Consider the following 18,699-nt stretch of genomic DNA (forward strand, 5'->3'; position numbering starts at 1 on the left):
TGCATATCGGATCGCATTCGATAATTTTTTTCTTTGTGCCTGGTGCTTTTCGCTTTTTCTTTTTTTTCCTCTTTATTATACGCATTTTCGATGCATTTATAATGGAACTCTACGTGTGGTTATAATGGCTTTGATTTAATGTCTTAAATGATTAATCTCAATATTATAATTCTATTTTTATTTATATTTATCAATTGTATATGCATTGTGTATAATATACAATTAGAATATCGATAATTGAATTAGATTAATTTAAATTCAAAGATTGATATCGACTAGCTTTTTTTCTTTCTATATCTCGATAAGACAACGTGGACGATATATTTCCTTCTTTTAGCTGAATTTTTTCTCTTTTCATCTATTCTCCTTTTCTTTCTTTTCTTTTCTAATTATGCATCTAATTATTTTATCTTATAAGTGCGGAAAGTACAACTTGGTGCAACAGGAACAAGTTCCACTCGCGACTATACGCGTCGCACTTTCCGCACCCGCACACGAATTATAACCTAACGTGCACCTTTTCGCTGATGGCAATTCATAACCCTAAATCTGAACTGTCAAAGTGCAAAATGACATACATATATTAATTACGGTGTCTAATCTGATCTAATCGTAAAATAATTTGCATATTAATAACGTGTTATTCCATGCAGCTCGTTCGTAAGCAGATTCAGGTATTATTTGTATAAGAAACAATATTAAAAGACTAGTATACAAATAATATTAAAGAGCTGAGAGAGGAGAAATTTCTAAACATATAATACGCCTGAAAACTTGTGAGAGTTATCACATATTTAATTGTTATTTATTCTTCTAGTAAAGGCCTCATGATGTTTGAGTTGCCGGCAGAATTGATAGCTAAGCCTTTAGCTCTGATAGGTTTGACTGGATTGGACATTGCAACTCCAGTACATCGCTCTATCTGGGATGCATTCAGCAATAATCGTAGACCAGATTGCGCAGCCGTTCAGTTCAAACTGCTCAGTTTAGCGCACGAATTTCCTACTGTCAAACCAAAGGTATGTTTGACGGTATATAATGCCTACTGAAAGTACTCAATTGATATTATTTGTCTGATATTGCTATGTAATTATCTTTATACATTTCAGCGTAGCTCATACGAATGGTACATACCCAAAGGAATTTTAAAACGGAACTGGATGAACAAGTATCTCAATGACATTCCGTCTGTAGTTGTTGTGTTCTACGATTTAGATTGGAATGATCCTCTATGGAATGAGAAAAAGATGGAATGTGCTTCTAGAGTCCAATCTTTAAGGTAACATTTTATAAACTGTTTAGGGTGTAATTTATTATATTGTTGATCTGTTAGACCGAGCAATATCATGTTTTTTTTTTTTTTTTTTTTTTAGAGCTGCCCTTGATGGGAGAAGTACGAAAATAGCCGTAGTATTGATACAACATGCCGTTCAACCGCTTCCCGGTGCCGAGGACGTAGTCGCAACTGAGCGTGCAACAGCGCTGTGTGGAGCTTGCGATTTAACAGCAAAGCTTTTATATATTTTGCCACATGCTGATCACTTATTGGGATATATATCTAGGTATTTAATTTGATTATTTTTCATTTCTCTATATTTGAAGGAAATAACAAATCTTGTTTATTGCAGACTAGAGACGGCGTTCTACGATTTGGCGCAAAACTTTTATCATCACGAATATCGGAATGTCAAAACTCATCGCGATCAACTCACTAAGAATGTTCATCAGTACTTATTCGTTCGTCATCAGTTTAAAATGGCATTCTTGAACGAACTCAAGCAAGAACTGCATCTTGCTCAAAAGTAAAATTAAAAATATGAACAACCGTGTATCGCAATATATATATATATATATATATATATATATATATATATATATATATACATATATGTACATATAAATGTTTTGCAGGCATTATATGCAAGCTTACCACAATCTTCTAGAAACAAGAATGACAGATGCGAACGCAGTAGAAATAAAAACTATTGCTGGCTTTATAAATTATAAATTATGCAGAATAATGTTTAGTTTAAATCTTCCAAAAGATGCTATTTCTCAGTTTAGACTTCACACAGAAAGGTATTAATATTTATTGCAATGATTTATAAAAATTTTTATTCTTAACAATAATGACTTGTTTATTTTTAGATTTAAACTAAAAACTGGTCCGAAGGAACTCATGTTTGAACATCATGCTTGGATGAGTAGCCAGTTCTCTACATTTGCAGAATTATTTGACGAGGCTATTCGTCAAGGATTACCTGCTGTTCAAACGCAACATCCGGGATATTATTTCCAATTAGCTGCCAGTCACGCAAGTTTACGACAATCTGCGTGTAAAGAACTCTGTCAGGTACAAATGTTGCTTTTTTTTAAACAAATACATCATGTTTTCTGTTATTCTGTGTATATTACTTAAGTTTCAATACTATTTTAGCATATAAATAGCTATCCAGATCCAGATCCATTACTAGGTGAAGAGAAACTCGAATTTTATGGACAACGGCCATGGCGACCTGGGAAATTAAGTGCAGAACCGGCAGACACTGCTAGAGAGGCCATCGGCATTCAAGCTTTACAATACAGGGAGAAGACTGCAGTTAATCATTCTGTAAGATAATTATTTATGTACCTGTGCTTTTAAGTAACGTGTGATAAATGAATCGTTGTAAAACATTTGCATTCCTTTTCAGATAATAATTATCGGTTTACTAGGAAATGCGATATCGCAATTCAAAGTGTACCGTTGTCCGAGAATGCGGCGATTATTAGGTACAATATGTCTTTGGAAATTTAAGAGATAAAAATTACTTGTAATACTCATGAAATACGTACATTTTCTTTTCTTTTTTTTTTTTTTTACAGTCGTGCAAATGGCAGAAGAATACTTCAATGCTCGGGATTATGGCAAAGTTCTTACGTAAGTTAATTGAATATTTTCTCTTATAATGAGAGCCTTTAGCAAATAAAACTTTGTCGGCATTTAGCGGCAAAGTTATCGATTCTTTCGTTATTTCCTTTAGACTATCTTCGTGCGTTAATATAGAAATCGTAAAATTTGATTGATCAGATTATTGATGCACATGTTGTGGGAATATCATGGAGAACGTTGGCCGGTCTTACTCACAGATATCTTAAAGAATGCGTTGCGAGCCGCGTATTTGTCGACCAGTATTCAAGACTATCTTACTCTGACCTTTGAAGCTTTAGGACCTTCAACTACATTCTCAGTGGAACGACAAGCTGTTATTTATAACAATATCATGAATATACTACAGGTCAGTTCGATGAAGCATTTATGTTTCGCTACCGGCTATATAATAATCATTGTATAAGTAAATGAGAGTTTACTTTATTTGGTATGAAAATTAACAAAAAAAAATGACTTCACGTTTGGTAACAGAAGAAACCACCGAATCCAGAGCCAGATCTGCCAGACGATATTAAGCATCTTGCCATGGAGAAATGGATGCTGGAACTAAATCGTTCGGAGCCAAATATTTTTACAATCGATGACAATAACATGACATCATTTGTTGATCTTAAAGCAAGGTTCTTGCAACAAACATATGCAGTAAATACAATGATAACAGTGGAAGTTGTCGTAAGGTATTTAAATATGTCTTAATACGTAGAAATATAGCTTTAAAAATTACAGGAAGTAATTTTATCTTTAACTGCAGGAATTCTTACCGTGGTATCATTGAATTTTCTAATGCGTCAATAACAGTCAGTGGACCAGGTTACAATGCTGACATTCCAATTGGTGAGGCTCAACAATCAGATCTTATTTTTCAAGCAAAGGAAACGAAAAAGTTCTACTTCAACTTTAAAGCGCCTCATCAAAATGATGGCGTAGAAATTCGTATTAGCACAGTTTCCTTACAAATGGGTGATAGCGCGCATTGTTGTATCATATTGAGATTCTCAGCTATGGGTAGAGAAACGAATTTGTTGGATCGTTTGTATCCCGAGATACAACAACTTCGGTATGTTTATAGAAGCTTAATGTCCATTCTTGGTATCCAAGTCATTTGAGAAGAACTAATATAATTTTTATTTGCATCAGTGGAGGCGAGTTTGAGGCAATAAGATCGTTAATTCACACGGAGATCAAACAGGAAGAATCAAGTTTAAGTTTAGACGCAAAATCCAATAATCCTGCGCTTTTAGGCGAGTGGCTACCTATCACGATATCCTTGTCAGCTAATGAGAATGTTAATGCAATCTGTTTATATGTAATACTTGTATCAGATGGTAGCAACGAGCAATCAAGTATGTTTTCACGTTTTCATAATATTTTATTTTTTTGGAAATAATTTTTTTCTATCCAATCTTGTAATACTATTCTCTTTTTCTCTATCAACTAAGCTACTTTACGATATATTTCAGCTGAATTAAGCATTAATATGCTTAGTAAAGAGTCAAAAGTATCTGTTCTTGTTGGTGATATGGTAAGAGGTGCCTCAGCCAAACATATTGTGCATATTAGAGCACATAAAGTAGGCGATAGAAATATTATAATAAAGGTATTTATAAATAATTATCTCCAAAAATTAATATATCAACTCATTATAACCCGTATTATCATTTACCATGATTATGTAACAGGCCGACTATACCAGACCCGAACAAATTAGGGGAAGTAAAGAATTAACATATTCGTTGATGGTTAAGAAACCATTCGAGGTTGCAACACAGTTTTACACTACACTGTTCGAACCACTGACAAAAGGTTTTGTTAACGAATCTTTTATCATTATGCCTCACATTACATGTGTTTCCCCATGGCCTATAAACATTCTAAGTACATCTGTAGAACTGGTAAGCCTCCATAGAATACATGTATATAATTCAATCATTTTATAAGTTTGTGTTTGGGAAATTAGAACGTTGTGATAAATTCAAATTTGTAATTAGGCAGATTCCATTCAAAGAGAGGACACTCTCGACCACCAGGAGTCCATTTTGGCGGGTGTTAAACTCTGTGATGGTGAAACAGGGACTGACGCCTATTGCTTGATCCCAAAGATAGGTGGCGAGCAACCAATTAGTATTGGAGTATATACTATCAAGTGGAAAAGGTAAAAGTAACTTTAAGTTAAGATTTATAATACAGTCTGTAATCTCCGTTATTTTTATAGAGCAAATGACGAAACCGCATTGGAAACTAGTAGTAGCGTAACTCTAGCTCCTTTATGGGTCGAAGACGCGGTGATCGGATTGGAAGCCAAAATGCCAGCCCACGGATGGGTGCGAACGCCATTCTGTATATCGTATTTTATAAAAAACCACTCTGATTACCTCGTCACTTTGCGTTTAGCTATGGAAGGCAGTGATGCCTTCATGTTTGCTGGACAAAAACAAGTATGTGATGCACGCTTGTATTACACATGGTGTTACGCAATGACCTTATTGAGCATTTTTTCCAGGTTGATATTTACATACTACCTAGAAATGTCCGAAGGGTTGATTGGGTTTTACGCCCGCTGGTCGCCGGTTTTGTTGCTCTTCCAACATTATTGCTAACTGTACCTGCAGGTAATGATATCTCCTATATAGAACAATTTAAAGATTTTACATTTGCATTTATTTGATACACAACTATAATGTACAGATGAGGAACACAAGTTGGGTAAAGGACGACTATCAGAGATGATTGAACGTTCATTACCAAGTCATATATATATACTGGTAAGAATAAAAGTCGCGTATCAATAAAAATGCTTCAATAACGCTATATTGTAATATATTATATTTTTGCAGCCGAAATCGCAGTCTTTAGGAGAATAAATAAATTCGACATTGAGATTTTCTTTCTAAGAAAAAAAATATATCTTCCCTCTATCAAATTGTATTATAATATTATAATATACATTTTGCACAGACACAATTAAATAAGCTAATATGTGTATCATATTTATATATATTAGAGTTATGAATAAATTTTTCTTGGATATAATTTATTTAAAGTTTTTTATTATTGTGTGTGTGTAGTTTTAATTAAATATATATTATAAGATTACAATATTGTAAATTTTCAACATACTCGTTAAATGTTAAATGAATATCACACTGCTATATTGCCATAGTTCATACATAAATATCGATTGTTTTTAAGAGTACGAGGAAAGAAATATTACGTTAAGCGTTACCATGGAAACCATGCAATCTACAGTACACTAGTGAACGTACGATAGTTTTCCTTTTCTGCTTCCTTATTATAAAATAATCAGGGTCAATAATTGTAAAAACATTAATTGTGAATGAATATTGATAATTATACTCTCGCGTATAGTAGACCACAACCGGTTCCACGAAATGGCGGGGAGCGGCGGTATTGATATTGGAAGTGTTTTTGACGAATATCTGCAAAAAGAACAGCAATTCGAACAAGAAATAGAAGAACGGTATTTACGCTGAAATTGAACATCTGCTAATATTGTTATAAGTATTCGCGCGTGCACGTACATGTATAACTTTTCCTGATCAACGAAAATCACGTTGTCTCTATTTTATTTTGCAGCAACAAATTACGTCGCGAGATTCGCAATAGGAATATTTCCAAAGTTTCTGACTCGTCGCCAACGAATTTGCCTTCAAATTTAGAAAAATCTCGTATTCGTAATCAGGCTCTTCTGAAGGTTTGCTACAACATACTTTTTACACAAAAAAAATATAAAAAATGTTATTGAAAGCAAAATTCAGTGTTTGTAGAATGTAGAAGATATATGCAAACTATGTTGAACATATTTTATTTTGAAGTAATTTTACTGATAAGTTCACAGTGTTATTTATATCGTATATCTATCGTTTTGTTATATTTTTCGCAATTGGAAATTTATGATAAAGGCACTTTGAATGGTTTAGATGGCTCTATTCAGAATAGAATAGAATTTTAGTTACAATTTTACGTAGCTATAGAATTCTATTCTAATTTTATGTATTATTGTGATACCGTAATACTGTAAAAAGACATAGAGACTAATACAAAAAATGTAGAGAGAAATCAGAATACACACATTAAAATACATGGTGTATATAAAATTATAAATACATTCTATTTTTTGAAATCAGACATTAATTACGGATATTATCTAAAATGGGCTTAATTTAATATTTTTAACTATAAAGTATTAAAATTTTTAAATTTAAAGGAGCAATATTTTTTTTGCAAGGTATGATGAAATGTTTGTAAAACTATTACGTATGTACTGCGCGATATGTGTGTGCGTATCCATACATTCTTATGTATGAAGTATTATATATCGAATAATAGAGAACTTGTATATAAAATTGGGAACTTACATATTATTTTTACGGCAGGATTTGGAGATGTCTAGAGCACGTCTGAGAACTTACGCTTCTTACACGCCTACCGATGCGGAATTGCAGCAGATTTCGTCGGCCTATCGAGGTCGTCTTTCCAGAAATATGCAAGACGCGGAATCATGACAAGCTTTATTTCCGCGTAATCGGTTTTTCGTCGTGTGATCTTTTCAACCTGATAACTCGAGCCGAACGAACAAACTTACAAATGAAAAGTTTGTTGATCGTTGGGATCGATGGATCGGGTTGATTGGCGCGTGATCTATTTTATGACGTGGCTGCTTCTATCTTCGCGTGTCGAACGACGTGAGAACTGATCCGTAATAATAATGTGCGAAACATGAACACAAATATTTTTGCGCGCTTCCCTGCCGCGTACGGTTGCCACAATCGGATTCGATGAGTTATTGCGAACAACGGCAATCATTTTTGTTAAGTATAAAATAAAGCAAATTGTCGAACAGACTGTTATATCTTACACAAATCTATATTATCGTCGCTCATAAAATATAATTATCACCACACACGGTAACATATATTATATTACATTGTAACTCGAACAGCGTCAACGTATATAATATATATTGCAAAACGGATATGCTCGCGGTTGACTTCTTACTTTCCAGCGAAATACGAGCCGTAGACTGAAATCTAACACAAAGCTAATTTCCATTCTAATCTATCCGTTCAAAGGTCTCAAGAGGCTTAATTACAAAGGCAAAGACGTTGCGTTTTGAGGACGATCGCGCGTAGCGATTGCTGGAACTTACCATGCGATAGACCGATGCATGGCTCTTTTGATTCGGCGCCGTCCATCAGGGTCCAGGAGCTTCCTCGAGGAATTGTGCGCGGAAGGATATGCGTATAAGGAGGGTGCGTGGACAAGTGGCGAACGGTGTTCACCTGCGCGCTCCACGCGTGCCATGTTCCATATATTTATTTTCTATGTGCAATGGCATTATCATCGCCGATAATTACCGGCGTGGACAACGTGCGTACACGATAGGACGGCCACGTATCCATCAGAAATTGCCCGATAAGAAGGCTTCGGGGCCGGGGCCATAATAATTCGCTGGGAGAACTCGCGTTTATTTCAAGCTGCCTTTTTTCTTTTACACACGACTCGCAAACGCGAATCCCGACGTTTCGCGGACTATTTTTTTTATTTCGCAGGCGTGACTTTTCGACGTTGAATTCGCCGGCAGAGATTAGATTTACAATTTTATCGTCGGCCTCGTCACACGAAATGGTACTTCGCGAAATGCGCAATTTATGCAAATTATCGTAGAAGTCGCGCGTCCTTGCTCGCAACTTCACTTACCTTTCGCGCCTTCGGAAAAATACTTGAAAGATACTATAATTGTTAATTGTGAGCGACGCGCGAAACGTTCTGTACACGTCGGTCGCAAGACTCGCAAGAAAATCTAGAAGGACTGGAAGGCACACGAAATTAAACGTGACGAATGCGTTTTCGGGAGTACAATTTTGTATATTTATACGTGGCGTACAATCGTAGCAGCTGAGTAAACGGAATAATGCTGTGACTTCTTACTTTGACCATTGTGGATGCCCGCAAACATCTGTATCAACAGCCTCATTATCTCGAGGATATACCATTGCTTTCGCAATTTGGTCAGAGATCCCGCGCGCTACACCTCTCACGAATGTATTCATAAATTAACGTTTTAATTAATTTAAATTAATTAATTTTTTTTCTCGAAATCTCAAGATAAAGTAAAGATTAACTCGTTCTTATATATATAGGAATATACGTTTATAAATCAAAATGAAAAATTTAGATAAAAAAAGATCTAAATAATCTAAATAAATCGAAGAATCTAAACCTAAATGTGTATACAATATTCGATTGAAAAGGACTTGAATATTGATTGAAATTAATACCACCCGCTTCTTTTGATTGCGAATATAACGAGTACACTTTTGTATTACACTTGAAATATTATATCACACGAACATCCGCACTTGTCAATTCGCGTTATACATTATTCTTACACGGACTTTTCGAAATCATTTTACATTATTTCTATAAGACTTCGCGCAATGCCACAAAAATATATAATCTCGTTTTATGAATTTATCTATCTAGAGCGCGTGTTGTGGATCACGCTTTTAAAAGACATTTTATGGGATTGATATAGAAAATCGCGTTTCCTCATATTTATTGTTTGTCCGACTGCAGTTCGAACCGGTTCGTTGTATTTGATGATTACTTAACTGTCAGGCATTAATACATTATTGCCGCCGCTAGTGTTCATTGGACGATGCGTAATGTTTGCTGACCTTGGTGACCAAAGTAGACCAAGACGATTATATTAGGTTTTTTATTTCATTTTTGTTTCACAGCGAACTTTATAAATAAAAAACACAAGCTTTGTGTTTACACGTTACAAGTGAAACAAAAATCTGAAAAAGTAACGCTTACGTGTCTTTGATTATGACTTATATATATCGCATATCTCATTATGTAATAAAATCGTATGTTTTTCTTTTGTACATTTAAAATTCCTTAATAATTTTTAACAAAAGTTATTTACAATTTTTCTGTAACATTGACCTTTTTTTGGAATATTAAAAATTATGGGTGCGTTAATTTATTCTTTGAATAATTAATACATAAGGATGTAAGGATAATTGTGAGGACTGTATGAAATAAATCACATAAAAAGATATCAACATTAATCAATTTATTAACTACCACGTAGAAGCGACACTTGACAATGTTTGACAAAATTACAATATCTTATATTTTATATATGCATCTCTTAATTTTTGCTCGTCACAGTACTGAATGTTATACCAAAGCACCTTATTTTCACATATGACAGTAAAATATAATAAGTGCATTGATTCATTTAAATTTGCTACTTATTTAACATTATTTCATAATGCATTTTTAATAAAGTTGTTTTCGAATTATAAAACTATTTGTTCAAAATTTTAATAAAACTAGACATGTTCAAAAGAAAGCGTATACGTGTCAAACATAAATACAATCTCCCGTTAATCTACACATCCTAATCACACAAAACCTTATCTTAAGTAACTGCATTCGTTAATAACTAAACGATATTACTATAAACTCTGTAAAAAATTCGTGATTATAGGCGCAATTATTTCAGGCTCATTCAAATGTACGTGATGCGTCCCTTTCACCTCATGATATTCAAATTTCCTAGCTCCTAGTTTTATGACGTCTAATACTTTCTGATAATTTTCAGGTTGTTCGAATTTCATTCCAGGAACAGCACGAATGTTGAGATAAGCACATTTTATCTGAGATGCGTATACAAGTACTAAATCTAGAGACAACATGCCTAAAAGGGAAACCTAAAAAGATAAAATAATTTTAAACAACATTAAAATACGTTATTCTTAGAATAAAATCTACGTTTCACTTTTCGCTAGATAATACACTGTATACAGTTATATATAATTAAGTCTTTATACCTTTAGTCTTGGATCACGAGAAAAATAATATTTGTCTTTTTTATATGCTTGTTGCATACCACGTTTCATTAATATTTCTGCTCCTTTCTTCGTTATAGAACCATCATACGCTTGTTCTACTATCTCAAGCATTTCATCGTAATCGTAGCATGGTACGCTGTCCAATGTTAACAATTCGTACTTCAAAAATCTGTCAATGTATCCTCCGGTGACCGAAGCCGTTTTCTTGACATCCATTGTGCTCGGACTGACGATATCCAAACTTATAAGAGCATCGACTTCATCTGGGTATGATGCTGCATACAGAAATGATATAGCACCACCTAATGAGTGTCCAAGAAGTCTGACCTATTTTCACAATACAATCGAGTTACAATAAGCTTAACTTAATACATATGCAACGCATAACAGTACATTAGATAGTGCAATATTATGTTTTGTTTTGTTATTTCTATATACATAAAATTCTAAAATTCACGCACAATAACACGTGTATGTTAAAACATTCACATTAACATAATTCCCATATTTATATAAAAAAAAACGTCATGCGGTACGCTTAATTGAAGGAAACATAAATATAATTGCAATTCAAGTGCAAACAAGGATGACTGTTAGATATGTATGAGACTGTGAGAACACAAAAGTATCATATTGTTGCAAAAGATTGTAATATTGATCTCAATTAAGCAGTGAGCGGGTAAACTTATCCACTCGCTAACCTTATTCCATTTGAAATGTTTAATAATTCTACGAAGGAATATGACACCGTCCCAATAGACATAATAGAATTGACTCTTTGGGTAGTGCGAAGATAAACCGTGCCCCGGCATATCCAAGCAAAGAACAGAAACGGCATCGGACAGCAATGGCATTAACGCGTCAAAACTGCCTGCGTTATCTTGGCGCCCGTGCAATCCCAGTATCGGTTGGAGCTCACTAGGGCCCCACCATTTGCCTGCAGGTAAGAGTCCCATAATTATTTTTTTATTTCATTTTATTTTTTTCTAGCTTATGACATCGAGGCGCGGATCTTGCTCCAATAAACTTGTAGCAATTTTGAATTTGTTAAACGAAAAGAGATAAATTTTATAATCTTAAAAATGCAACAAAGTTACAGCTGAGTTAAAAAGCCTTTCTTGTCCATTATTTGAGGATTTGACGTAACACATAATACACAGTTATACAACGATACTTTGCATAATCTAATATCTTTAGGGCCACACACTTCGACCAAGCTCCGATTAAGTTAATCGGAGCTTGATCGAAGTCACCCTTTAAACAATCAATGTGCTAGTATTTAAGAATTGTAATATTTGTATCGAATATATTACGCATACATACAACAGTCAGCCTTTTTAAACATTTTATTAATAATCACAATGTATTTAAGCGCAATGTGAATATAAGATAGCAAATTTAATAATGCGTTATATATCTCAATGTTGAACGTATATACATCATATAAATACCACTGCAAAATGTAAATATTTTAAATTAAAAATGCAAATTAAGTGATTGGTAGTACAAATAGTTTTCACATACTGCATAAGTTAAGCTGCAAATGCATTTAACTTGTGCAAAATAAAGTATATAAAACCCATGCTCCTGCTTGTCCCACGCCACCGTAAAAAAAAAAAAAAAAAACTATCGCTGTATAACATTGACTCGCTGGCTAACCTTGTTCCACTTGTAATATCTAACAATTCTACGCAGCGCGAGAACCCCATCCCAAAATGCATAGTAGAACTGTCCGACTGGTAGATGAGAGGAAAGGCCGTGACCAGGCAGATCTATACTCAGTATAGCTACGTTCGGCAATAATTGTGCCAAGGCGTCAAAAGTGCCCGAATTGTCCTGCCAGCCGTGCATCGCCACTATAGGCTGCTTATCTGCCGGTCCCCACCAATTTCCTAAATTTATCAATACGTTGAATTTTACGTGACATTTGTAGAGTCGTTAACGCTTTTTAATTTACGCTGTCCTCGAGTTAACTCTCGCGAAAACATATTTATGACACGTGTCCGACATTCTTCACGGGTGCGACGATATTACGATTCTGTTGCACGAACGTGATATACAGTAAAATTATCTTTCCATCTCGAAACGCCGATATGAATTTACGATATCAGACGAGATCAGAATACGCAAGACGTAACCTCTGGTACCTTGTACTGACCTCTAATGTAGCCCCACGGCACCGGTATCTCTACTTCCTTGACATCTGCAGAAAAACGGATATTCAATTATCGCAAAAAGATACTTTTAAAATATGTCAACCCTTCGTAGTCCAACTGGGTCAATTTGACCCACCCTCATTTGGATCTAAATATCAGCTAAATACACCTAGCTTAAAATGGGGCTTGGTTCGCCATCTACAAGAGTTTGAAGTATCCTCTATAGGTAGAGACCGTCATTAAAATCATGTACTCATTCGTGATTTTTTTTTTCAACATGTTGCCATTTGATTGCTCACAAAACCGCAGTTGTTTTATATATTCTAGAATGTTCAAGGTATGTTCCAGAATTATTTGAACCCGATCGGACCGATACTATTGAAATGGCAAGCGTTAAAAATCGACTGGGTCAATATGACCCGGTATGACTAGAATGGGATTCTAGAGAAGTGTGACTACACGAAGGGTCAAATGGACGAGATGGCAGTGTCGAAGAACTAACCTCCTTTCTTGTATCCGTTCGTGGCACTTTCAGCCGAAACCTTTTTCTCCTTAATATCCATGTCTCGACGTGACGGTTTCCGATCAAAATTCAGGCTTGCTCGACCGAAGCTCGTGGTTCTCGTGTGTGCTGTCAGTAAAACTGCAAATAGAAAAATCGTCGATCACTATATATCGGCCGCACAAAAGAGCAACCTCACGGCCACGAATCTTGGCCTTGGCCCTTGGGGAAGGATTTCGTTTCTCAGCGGATACGCGGACCGCGGACCGCGGACATTCATCGAGAGAGACCTTGAAAAAAAAAAAAAAAAAAACTCACAAATTTGATGCGTATCCGGAGTGGAGGCACAGAGGCTGAATTCGTTCGTGAAAAAGAACGTCGTTCTCGTCACCTGTTTCTCGTCGAGCGCGACGATTTCGTAATCATCGCTTTTCAAAGGTCATCATATGTTACGAAGACTCATTTAAGGAAATCGATATCGATAATTGCTCGTCGGCCGCGTTCGGAGAAAACGGTGCGGCTCGCGCGATTAACTTTGCTCCACTGCGTCTGTCGTCTGTGTGACAGTGTGCGAGCGGGCGCTATGCGCTATACTGACATTGAGCTACGACCTACGACACTACGGACACTACGGACGGCGCCGTGCGCCGTGTTGGAGGATTCACATTGGGTCCGATCACGTCCGATATTCGACGTACGACGATCCGACATCCAATAACAGAATTTATTATTAGAGACAAAAATTTCCTATTGGATGTCGGATCGTCGTACGTCGAACATCGGACGCAATGCGAATCCTATAGTCGAATCTCGATTCTTACATTTAAGACCGTCTTAAGTACGATCTTAAGATGTCATTAACCCAATCACAGAGCCGTATCAGCATCTTAGGACGTTAGCGAATCGCGCGTCTAACAACAATAAAGCCCCTTGCACAATGCCAGGCAACGGGCAATAGGAACAGGAAATGACAACAAAAATCGTTAATTACAATCTACAAAATTCTATGCTAAAATATGCTACGATTGGTTGGCGACGGGCAATAAGCGCAGAATTTTCAACGTGACGGAAACTCTATGTCTACTCTGCATTTATACATTAGATTTCTGATTTCTATATTCCCTGCTCCTATTGCCTGTTGCCTAGCATCGTGCAAAAAGGCCCTGCGAATATTCCTATAATAAATATTAAATATTGGGATATAGAAATGTGAATACTCTCACATTTATATCTTATATTTTATTCTTTTCCATTGTGCGTTACGTTTAATTATTATTATTTTCTAATTCCAAATCCTAATATTTATTATTTATTCTTGTGTCTAATAGCAGGCCTAAGGCCTAATATGTGCTCTCTATTGTGCGCAGGGCCTAACGGGACGACGCGACGCGACGCGACGTCACTGGCGGCTTTTTGGCGTTAGATCGCGCGATTGGTCGGCTCCCGGCTCCCGCGCGCGTAATCGCGGAGCGACGGTGCTTTTGAATTGATTTATATTTCGCATTCCGACAGATATAATAGGCACGTGGAAAAGAAGAAAAGTAATAGACGCGCGAAGGGAAAGAAATAGATAGAGGGGGGGGGGAGAGAGAAAGAGCGATCGCGTGAGAGAGTGCAATGCGATATGCCCGCACTGCGCATTTATACTTTTACCTCTTACATATATGTATTAATGTATCTCGCAATCGTCTTATTCGCTTAGTCACGGCACTCTTGTTCCGCCTCCGTGCCTCCTGCGCTGCTCCTTTCTTTCCTGACGCAGGTGTCAGATGTCAATTACCTCGCCTGAACTTTCGCGACACTGGAGGAAGGAAATCTCGGGGCCCCGATAGATTCGCACGCGCGAATCGCATACAGACCTCTCGCCGCCAAATGTTATACTGCCGATATTTCTCTGGCGCACGCGCCAACCATTCCGTTAATATTAATGAATATTAATGACAATATATTATCTTATATTGCGTCATGTTTTTTTTTACCGCACGAACCAAAACCGGTATATATCCTGCGACTGTTGCTACGTTTACGCGATCGCGTTACTTCTGTAAGGTGTAAAGGTACCAATACCCGGACACTTAAGGATAGGAAATGTACCAATACCTGGACACGTATCTCTGTGTCTGGATACCTTTAAAAAAATATAAATTTATGAAAATAAACGTTTGGATATTATAACTGAAGTTTCAAACTACAAGAAAAAATACTTTTATCTTTGATTTTAATTCGCGTCATACTTATAAATAACAAAGGTGTCCGGATATAGGTACATGTCCGGGTATTGGGACCTTTACCTTATATGTAGTAACTTTTATGATAATTCCTTCGCGTAAACGTAGTAATAGTGACGTATACTACGTTTACGCGAGCGTTACTTCTGTAGTAAAAAGGCCATTGCACGTAACAAAGTTTTATAGTCGTACGCGTAAGGCCGTAAGAAAATAGACCACGCACAGTCGCGTATTCTCCTCGAGCTCGAAGAATAATCGAATAATAATCGCGTAAACGTATAGTAACGGGGCGAGACACGAATCTGTTGAGGTAAAACTGAAAGGTGAAACCCAGCGTTTTGCCAAGTAGCGAGCTGTCGTCATCTTGACATCAAATGACACTTTAGTCGTCATTTTTGACGTTATAATGCCAGCTTTTGCTACCTGATCGAGTGACCAAGCTTTTAGGCGACGATGCAAAGAAAGGAGATTACAATACGGTGCAACAATCCCGAAGGTTCACTATGAATTATCGATGAGAACTGAGCGCAGCACAATGTAGATCTTTGGTTAATAAGTGGGCCGGTTCTCTTCGTTAAAATAATCGCAATTAATGCAACGCGTCCTAATCTGCATATACATACATATAAATTAGAATGTCTGTATATGTTCCCTTTAATTGTTAATTCCTAAGCCCTTTGACCGATCTGGATCAAATTTTGCACAGTTTATACTCTCTAGATCCTTGTGGAAAATATAATCGAGCTACCATGAAACCCCCCTGGACATCCCACCCTCTCTCCCTGATTTCATCCCTTCAACATTGATAATATATATGCGGTTGGGCAACGCCATCAGGTAGTTTAGCCATATATTGTCGGAAATAATAATTGATTCGATTTTGAGGGAAAAATCCAGAATTTCTTATAGAGAAGGAAATAAGAATTGAGCGAGATTTGGGTCAGTTGGTTGAGAAAGATAGAATTCGTTTTAAATATAAGTATAGTTATAGTTTCGTGGAGAAGCTAATAAATAAAAAAATTACTTTTTATCGTTGCTACACGGGTAGCGCGATAAAAGATCTAATTTTTACACTAAAGATATGATATTAGGCATTGTTTGTTAAAGAATCGTCTCGGAGAAAATTCGAGAATATTATAGTAATCTTAAAACTTTATCGCGACGGTAATTTTGCGGCGCGTAATGTTCGCGCATAAAATTTAAGCTTGTTTTTGCATACGCGAGCGATATGACTTCGCGCGACGAGGACGTGTAAAACTAGTTCGTAAAATCGTCCAACATTCTTGTAAATGTAATGTTTAATTATAGAAGCGTGACCTCGCCGCGCGCAGCCGATATTTTCACGTTCTCCGTTCGTGATATTACGAAAGCCTGATATATGCAACGTGCAGCTATCGGGTAATTAATTTCTCAAATCTGAATGAATTAGTCCGTAAATAAACGTGTCGCGTGTGCGACGTCCTGGCGTTCGCGCTTTTCGGACTCCATAATTTTTGAACACGATTTTAACGTGATTTCAACAAAATTAATATCTGACCTCAAAGATTAATATCTCATTATTGTCCGAACACGTTGAGAACCGTTACCTACGGCGACGAATCCTCTCTTGGATTTCCTGGAAACTTTATTTGTTGAAACTAATTTTTTACGCGATATGAAAAAATATTTTCACAAACGCGTAGCGTGATGTCATGGATGAAACTCGTGTAGTCATTTTCATAAGACAAGAGAGTCCGTGTTCCGTTCTAAGAATTATTTGTTTAAATTACAATTTCTTAAAAGCCTGTTTTTTTTACATGTATCTATCCACACACACACACAGTGCGAGTTTACTTTATATTTGAATAAATACTTCTATATATCATGTTATTCCCATCATTCAGCTATTGTATGTTATATATGTAGTTTAAGTATATATATATATGTGTGTAAAATATACTTAATATAATTATAATATAGTTTATAGGAGTTGCCAATCTTTATTTTTATCGAGATGAGAAATATCTTAACGAATAATATTATTAGACAATAAAAAAAATCCAACCCCCGACTAAATATTGGTACATTTCCTATTTTACTTTATTGTCATCGTGACTCACTTTAATATAAAATATCTTTATTTTAAAACTCTTTTATATTATTATATAATGGCGAAATTTCTTGGCGGATCTCTAGTTTTGCGGGCCGTATAGGTTGTATAACCTCTCTCGTGTAGTTTAATTTAAACATATAATATCTATATATATTTCTCTGATAAAAATAAATATCTTTATATATTTACCTGCAGTAAGATATATTGCGATTTGTAACGTGCAGCGATCAAGTTATTATAACTTTCCCTTGCGGAAGTGTGAAAAGTGAAAATTTTTACACAAGGATCACGTGACGTTTTGCGCGATCGTGTAATTTTAATCAGAACGAGTGGAAAGTGAAAGCCAAAAAGTTCCGCTCGAGAAATTACATAACAATATAGTCTTGTTAAAATCCTGTAACTTTTGTTTTACTTATTTTTTTTCTAAAATCGAAAAGAAAAGAATTGTTTGGAAGGGGATCATTTGGTAATTATTCAGTTTACACCCCTCACCACCGATTTTGATGAACTTAGGCTTAGTTAAAGTTGACAGGAATCAGGTTATCATTCTCCTGTCATATACCGACGACATGTAGCTGCCCCGCCGGTAGGCAACGTGGACCTCGCTTTACAACATAAAATACATGCGCGCGCGCGTGCTAGGTTGTAAAGCGAAATTATAAAGTACATGCATGGGGGCAGGGTGCAGTGGAGAAAAGCCTTCCTGTTCACGTGCGTTCACGCATGTAAGCCCCCTTGCACCTCTCCATGCATGTTTCGCTTTACAACTTAGTGTGTACTTTAAGTTGTAAAGCGAGGTCAACGCTGCCTACCTGAGGGTAGGTGCGGGGGAGGGGGGGCCTTCGGCCCCCCCCTCGCACCCACCCGTGTGTGTGTGTGTGTGTGTTTTCCATGAATAATTAA

At 36.2% G+C, this 18,699-nt stretch overlaps 3 protein-coding genes and 1 long non-coding RNA gene across 10 annotated transcripts; 2 read left to right on the forward strand and 2 right to left on the reverse strand.

The window, feature by feature from the left end:
• Positions 1-289: 289 nt before the first annotated feature.
• Positions 290-5,836, forward strand: Gry (trafficking protein particle complex subunit 11 gry). The gene is made up of 21 exons (XM_077411505.1): positions 290-674; positions 818-1,019; positions 1,110-1,279; positions 1,374-1,562; positions 1,629-1,802; positions 1,912-2,079; positions 2,149-2,353; positions 2,438-2,611; positions 2,694-2,772; positions 2,866-2,920; positions 3,071-3,278; positions 3,404-3,609; positions 3,684-3,989; positions 4,070-4,275; positions 4,393-4,529; positions 4,612-4,824; positions 4,921-5,084; positions 5,145-5,367; positions 5,433-5,541; positions 5,618-5,694; positions 5,767-5,836. Exons 2-21 carry the CDS (start codon positions 828-830, stop codon positions 5,791-5,793), a joined length of 3,282 nt encoding a protein of 1,093 aa, XP_077267631.1. The 5' UTR covers positions 290-674; positions 818-827; the 3' UTR covers positions 5,794-5,836.
• On the reverse strand, positions 5,568-7,421 carry LOC143900327 (uncharacterized). Of its 2 annotated transcripts, XR_013257754.1 has the most exons (3): positions 7,309-7,417; positions 6,472-6,659; positions 5,568-6,369 (listed from the first exon to the last, which is right to left on the reverse strand). It is a non-coding gene; the product is annotated as an uncharacterized LOC143900327 (long non-coding RNA). The 2 variants fall into 2 exon arrangements; XR_013257753.1 differs by lacking the exon at positions 6,472-6,659 and having other exon boundaries at positions 7,309-7,421.
• Positions 6,276-10,971, forward strand: LOC143900326 (uncharacterized). Its single transcript, XM_077411532.1, has 3 exons — positions 6,276-6,410; positions 6,527-6,644; positions 7,327-10,971. Exons 1-3 carry the CDS (start codon positions 6,322-6,324, stop codon positions 7,453-7,455), a joined length of 336 nt encoding a protein of 111 aa, XP_077267658.1. The 5' UTR covers positions 6,276-6,321; the 3' UTR covers positions 7,456-10,971.
• On the reverse strand, positions 10,020-15,367 carry LOC143900320 (putative serine hydrolase). Of its 6 annotated transcripts, none has more exons than XM_077411518.1 (6): positions 15,257-15,367; positions 13,477-13,617; positions 12,977-13,021; positions 11,520-11,755; positions 10,798-11,145; positions 10,020-10,677 (listed from the first exon to the last, which is right to left on the reverse strand). In XM_077411518.1, exons 1-6 carry the CDS (start codon positions 15,327-15,329, stop codon positions 10,423-10,425), a joined length of 1,098 nt encoding a protein of 365 aa, XP_077267644.1. In that variant the 5' UTR covers positions 15,330-15,367; the 3' UTR covers positions 10,020-10,422. The 6 variants fall into 6 exon arrangements, with proteins under 6 accessions (XP_077267644.1, XP_077267645.1, XP_077267649.1 ...); XM_077411519.1 differs by lacking the exon at positions 11,520-11,755 and adding an exon at positions 12,478-12,710 and having other exon boundaries at positions 15,257-15,363; XM_077411523.1 differs by having other exon boundaries at positions 15,137-15,276.
• Between the last annotated feature and the right edge of the window lie 3,332 nt (positions 15,368-18,699).

This window comes from Temnothorax americanus, unplaced genomic scaffold (assembly GCF_048541705.1).
Source record: "Temnothorax americanus isolate GAGA-0224 unplaced genomic scaffold, ASM4854170v1 Scaffold3, whole genome shotgun sequence".
Taxonomy (NCBI): domain Eukaryota; kingdom Metazoa; phylum Arthropoda; class Insecta; order Hymenoptera; family Formicidae; genus Temnothorax; species Temnothorax americanus.